The sequence below is a fragment of the Triticum dicoccoides genome, chromosome 5A, assembly GCF_002162155.2.
Source record: "Triticum dicoccoides isolate Atlit2015 ecotype Zavitan chromosome 5A, WEW_v2.0, whole genome shotgun sequence".
In the NCBI taxonomy this organism is placed as follows: domain Eukaryota; kingdom Viridiplantae; phylum Streptophyta; class Magnoliopsida; order Poales; family Poaceae; genus Triticum; species Triticum dicoccoides.
In genome coordinates this window covers 3,728,378-3,734,381 of record NC_041388.1, presented here as the reverse complement: position 1 = coordinate 3,734,381, position 6,004 = coordinate 3,728,378, and the positions used below count along the sequence as shown (strand labels likewise).

General features: G+C 39.4%; 1 protein-coding gene across 1 annotated transcript; it reads left to right on the top strand.

Moving 5' to 3' along the window:
- The first annotated feature begins 35 nt into the window (after positions 1 to 35).
- Positions 36 to 4,979, top strand: LOC119297146 (carotenoid 9,10(9',10')-cleavage dioxygenase-like). Its single transcript, XM_037575047.1, has 14 exons — positions 36 to 426; positions 630 to 687; positions 812 to 826; positions 1,041 to 1,152; positions 2,199 to 2,298; positions 2,404 to 2,466; positions 2,610 to 2,720; positions 2,804 to 2,988; positions 3,222 to 3,360; positions 3,818 to 3,939; positions 4,017 to 4,114; positions 4,270 to 4,539; positions 4,655 to 4,766; positions 4,901 to 4,979. Exons 1-14 carry the CDS (start codon positions 36 to 38, stop codon positions 4,928 to 4,930), a joined length of 1,806 nt encoding a protein of 601 aa, XP_037430944.1. The 3' UTR covers positions 4,931 to 4,979.
- The last annotated feature ends 1,025 nt before the right edge of the window (positions 4,980 to 6,004 follow it).

Below are 6,004 nucleotides of genomic sequence, written 5' to 3'. Positions count from 1 at the left end.
GAGAGAGAGAGAGAGAGAGGTGAGGCGATCCTGTGATGGGTTCCACGGCGCGGCCGGGCAACCGTGCCACCGCTGGCTTGGCTAATGGAAGCCGGCCGGTGGGCTGTAGCTATCGCCATTGCTGCCGTGCCGTCCCTCCCTCTTCTAAGCTCCCAAGTCCGAGCCAACGCCGCCTCCAATACAAGCCCACCCAGCAGGAAATCTCAGCCCCACCAGCCACAATGGGAGAAGTGGTGGTGCCGGCGCCGAGGCCGCGCAAGGGGGTGGCGTCCTGGGCGCTGGACATGCTCGAGCGGCTCGTGGTCCGCCTCGGCCACGACAAGAAGGCCGAGCCGAACCCCTGGCTCTCCGGCAACTTCGCCCCGGTGCTCCACGAGACCCCTCCCACAGCCGGCCTCCCCGTCCGCGGACACCTCCCGGTCAGCGTTCCTCTCTCTTCATTCTTTCAAAAATATTTTCTTTTCTCTAGAGGAAGTTCCCGTTTTCTCCAGCATTTTGTAAGAATGGCCTCTATGCTAATTTGCTCAAAATTTTCTTCGAGCAACTGGTAGTTCAACTTCAAGAAGAAGTTCCCTTTTTCTCATGATGCCAAGCATGCAGCAAACCAGATCCTTTCTTTCCCTCACGATGTCCTTTTCTTAGGGTCGGGGCTAATCCAAAGTTTGACCCGGTTGCAGGGTACCATTGGTACTGACTCTTACTTGTTGACAATTTTACATTCGTCTTAAAAGGCATTATTCCCTTCTTTGCTTCCAACAGTTGAGGGTGACATTTATAATTCATTTGTTGTTCTGTGTTTTTTTCCCTACAGGTTTGATGGGGATGGGTAGGTGATACAGTCTCTTCTCTCTGGAGTGCTGTAGATCTAGCTGTACTGGTTGCGTGCACATTCAGTTTTTCCTGATTTTTTTTTGCGAATTCAGTTTTTCCTGTTTACAATACAGTTCCATGGCTCGCGATCTTTTGATAAAGAAAAGCTTTGGTCTTTGTCTCAAACTTTTGCTTGGTGGTTACATGGACTTCCACGTTCTTTCTTATAGAATGATCCATGCATTGCACATTAAAGATGGGAAGCCTACATATGTATCAAGATACGTGAAGACTTCTCGCTTCAAGCAAGAAGAGTATTTTGGTGGAGCAAAGTTTATGAAGGTAAGCTTATTTGGTTGACTAAAAACCAGAATATTCTTAACGGTTACTCAGTTATTTATGTAACACTTGATTGTCGCCATCTCCAACCATGCGCCGGTTTTCTTATTCATGCTTGCAACCCTTTTTGTACTCTCTTAAGTAAGACTAGCACAGATATGCCTGTGAGTTACGTGAGGTGTAAAATAGAGAGGTGGGACTAATTTAATATGCGAATCAGAGGTTGCTTGTACACACATGACGAGCCAGGCCGATGGAACAACTTTTTTTTCTTTGGCCTCCTACAGCCAGGCTGCTAGAAACCATAAATGGGCCAGAATATGCGGGCCAATAATTTGCCCAAAAATTAGTACCACCTCGGATAGTAAAAATCTTTAAAAAAAACTCGGATAGTACAAAATCTTAAAAAAAATGGATGAATGAATGAAAAAAATCGGAGAAAAGCACCTCGCTTTAGTAGTAAGTGGTTATAGATATAGATATCGGAAACTCACTTTGGCACATGGGAGAATTTGCTCCTGCCATTGAAAAATATATTTCAAAATGTCAAAAAATCCCGAACACAAATTTGACGCGTACATCTCATCATTGTATGTCCGCACGTCAAGCTTTGTGAAAATCCGACATTTTATATGTGTTGTGTAAAAAATACAAAAAAAAATGTCTGATGAAAAGCCTATCTTAACACTAAAATTTGTCTTTTTTACATAGGACACAACAGTTGTCGGTTTTCCGCGAAACGAGTTTGTATGCATGTAGAATGTCGAGATGTACACGGGAATCATTTTGTCAGAATTTTGTGACATTTCAAAATATATTCAAAACACAATTTAAAAACCAGGAGCATATGCTCCCATGTGCCGAAAGGCCTCTCTCGATAGATGTAGATTATAATACATAGCATACATAATTATAACTTAATCAACCATTTTTTGCTTGGTGAAGTATTAGTCTAACACCCTGACTCTCCACACCCTAGTTGGATTTAGTAACGGCTATATATGAAGTCAGTTGTGCGCATGTGTGAGTTTTCCCCTCAATATTCATAGGTTGGAGATCTAAAGGGCCTTTTTGGATTGTTTATGGTCTTAACGCAAGAACTTAGGAAGAAACTTAAAGTCTTGGATGCTACTTATGGAATTGGACCAGGTACTTCTTTACTTTAAGTAGTCACTACATGATGTATATCTACATATTTTTCATGTCCATTTTTATTTTAATGGCAATTTATCGATACACTCCCTTCTTTTCCAGCTAATACTTCATTTATATATCATCATGGCAAACTCATGGCCCTCTCAGAATCAGATAAACCTTGTAAGTTATCACTCTGTTAGCACAATTTCTGTCTATACTAGATCACGTCCCACAAGTTGATGTGGGCATAATAATCCTATACACTCGGCATGATAAAGAGCACATAGCAAATGTGGAGCATGAGTTTCTACTTTTGTTTTCAGATGTTGTTAAGATCCTTGAAGATGGAGACCTGCAAACTCTTGGGTTGTTGGATTATGACCAAAGGTTGAAACATCCTTTCACCGCTCATCCAAAGGTTGATCCATTTACAGGTACATTACAGTGAAAACCTATTATTTCTTACTTCCATTCAGGAATATTGGGTTAAATGATCTAGTTTTTATCCTTCTTTCAGATGAAATGTTCACCTTTGGGTACTCGCATGAACCGCCTTATTGTACATATCGAGTCATCACCAAGGATGGAGTTATGCTTGATCCAGTGCCAATAACAATACCAGAATCTATAATGATGCATGACTTTGCCATTACAGCAAACTATTCCATATTTATGGACTTGCCAATGTTTTTTCGACCAAAGGTACATGATGATATATATATATATATATAATGGTAAATAACATCAATAAGAAATATCTTCCATAGATTTTTGCCCTGTACCATTTCTTTTCATCATGTTGAAGGATGCCACAGTCAATACTTGCTTCACATTTGCATGGGATTAACATATGTTTGCAAGAAAAAAATGATAATTGGTTAATACTCCTCTTCATATTCTGGTCTTATTGTACCCTCTTGTGTTCTTGTATAAAGGAAATGGTGAAGAATGATGAATTTATCTACAAGTTTGATCCTGCAAAGAAAGCTCGTTTTGGTATACTACAACGCTATGAGAAGGACGAGAAAAACATCAAATGGTTTGAACTCCCCAATTGCTTCATATTCCACAATGGTATGTTATCTCCAACATTTTTCTTGAACTCCGAATATGCAATCTTTCTATACAATTTTTCATTAATTAAACATAGCTAGGGAAAGGATGAATATAAAAATGTAAATGCAATTTCTTTAATGTCCCAACAATGTGGTTTGGTATCTTAGCATAAGTATGAACTAAATATGAAATGAGCATGTTCAAGAGGCTGAATTAAGTGCAACATCAGTTCCTTGAGCAATTTTTAGCACTGTGCATACAAAACCAAAAATATAAATACGATAATTTTGCGGATATCTAATTATGAAAAAATCCACTTGACAACAATTATATGACAATATGAATAAGAGAGCCAAACCATCTTGCTTTTTTGCCAGAGTACATATTTCCAATTAATGCATTGCACTAATTATCACTAATTTCAATTCCATGTTAATCTTATTGTACTGAACACAAGAAGCATCTCTTCTTGCAGCCAATGCGTGGGAAGAAGGCAACGAAGTTATTCTGATTACCTGCCGTCACAAAAACGTAGATTTGGACCAGGTCAATGGTAATCAACGCGACAAGCTTGAGGACCGCGGGAATAAGTTGTATGCATACTCACAATATCGACCTTTTATTTTAATCACATGCAACCGAATGCTTGCCCTAATTATATATCTTGCAGGTAGGAGATGAGATTCAACATGAAAACTGGTGCTGCTTCGCAAAAGCAACTGTCTGTCTCTGCCATTGACTTTCCTCGAATCAATGAGAGTTATACTGGCAGGTACTTATACTGGAGGTATCACTTCAGAGTTTGTTTTCTTCTATGATGCATATACCTTTAAAAACTATTAACACGTGACAAAATTTAAATTTCAAAGTAACATTCCTTATGGGAACTACCAAACTTGCTCTCATACATTACTTTGTTGAACGCAGAAAGCAGCGGTACATCTACTGCATGATACTTGAGAGCACAGTCAAGGTGACTGGCATCTTAAAAATGACCAGCATCATAAAATTTGATCTACATGCCAAGCCAGAGAGAAGCAAGGAGCATCTAGAAGTTGGGGGAAATGTGACGGGCATATATGACCTGGCACCCGGTACATTTTGTTCAGAGGCAGTCTTTGTGCCCAAGGAGCACGGTGTTTCCGGTGAAGGAGGCGATGGGTACTTGATATTCTTTGTTTACGATGAAAACACAGGGTACTCCTTTCATTTCCTACATCACTAAGGGGAGATGATGTTGCTACATGGATGTAGGAAATCTAAAGTTAATTTGATTAATTTTGTTGTTCTTTTGTGATTACTGTGGATGTAGGAAATCTGAAGTAAATGTTATTGAGGCCAAGACGATGTCTGCTGATCCAGTGGCAGTTGTTGAGCTGCCAAGCCGGGTACCTTACGGATTCCACGCCTTCTTTGTCAATGAGGTACTTTACATCATTAAATATGTTTCCTTATTTTATTTCATGATTATGTCATCATCAGGAGATATAAGGTATTTGCAATTGGCAGCTCCTTTTGGTTGATGAAAAAATAAATAATGTTTGTATTCTTTTGACAGGAACAACTAGGACATCAAGTAGAGTGGTGAAGAGTGATAAAAAGGAAGCATTACACGAATATATATATTTTTAATGGGGTGTGTGATGTAGTATCCTTTTGTGTGCCATACTGGTAGGTTGTGAAGGGTTTCTGTTAGTTTTTCGCAAGTTAAATTGGCAAATATCTTCTTCTTAATTATTGAGAATGGCAAGTATTTTGCCTTGTTTAAAAATATACAAAGGAAAGTAGCATGTTGAATAAGCTGTGTAAATAAACGAAAGTAGCATTACTATACATATATGCATAGGAGTAATTAGTCGTCAAATCTTTGTATAGTGATTGAATAAACTGACACAAAAAACGAGCTAGTAAATTTGACATTAAATTCTGATAAACCTGGATGGATCATACTGTAGATGGGCCTTGCATGGGGACTCCCTTTGTCTTGGGATCCCTTTCATATTTGAAAAAAAGAACCCAGTAGCCATGGCTGGAGATTTCATTAGTAGAGAGTAATATATGTACACACTCTTCAACTACACAGTACGCTGCATGGGTATAAGGTTTATTTAGATGTTTTCTTGTGTGGAATCATTCAGATTGCTCCGGTCCCAATCTACTCGCAAGGGTATTGCAAAAGATCTTGGCAACACTGTGCATTAGGCTAGTTGGCTTATAACTAGAGGTCGTCCGTGCAACTTCTTTGTTTGGAATTAAAATTGAGCCCCACTTCAATACAACCCCCTTCACTAAACGTATAAAGAGCAATATGGAGATTTAGCAAATCGTAGCCACTTTCGTATGTATGGCAGGTCGCCTTTCGCAACGTATAAGCCGTACATTAGACCCACTTCCATACTGGGCTCGTGTAGTTGATATGCCCTAGAGGCAATAATAAATGTTGTTGATTATCTCCTTGTTCATAATTATGTTTATGTTCCATGCTATAACTGCTATGGTTCTCGAGTCTACAATAACACGAGGCTCGAAGGAAGACTCATATGCACGTGTGGAATAATAAACGGTAAGAAGTATTCCTAGTCTGGCTTCTAAGACTAGCTCAAGTGTTGCATGATGGTTCTATTTTCCTGATCATGGGCATGACTATGATGGCAACTTTGAG

Bases quoted from the DNA above. Each gene is read 5' to 3' on its own strand.
- LOC119297146 (XM_037575047.1), top strand. From the start codon at position 36: ATGGGTTCCACGGCGCGGCCGGGCAACCGTGCCACCGCTGGCTTGGCT. The intron at 2,299-2,403 runs GTACTTCTTTAC...CTTCTTTTCCAG, and splicing joins TACTTATGGAATTGGACCAG to CTAATACTTCATTTATATAT. The intron at 2,721-2,803 runs GTACATTACAGT...TCCTTCTTTCAG, and splicing joins AAAGGTTGATCCATTTACAG to ATGAAATGTTCACCTTTGGG.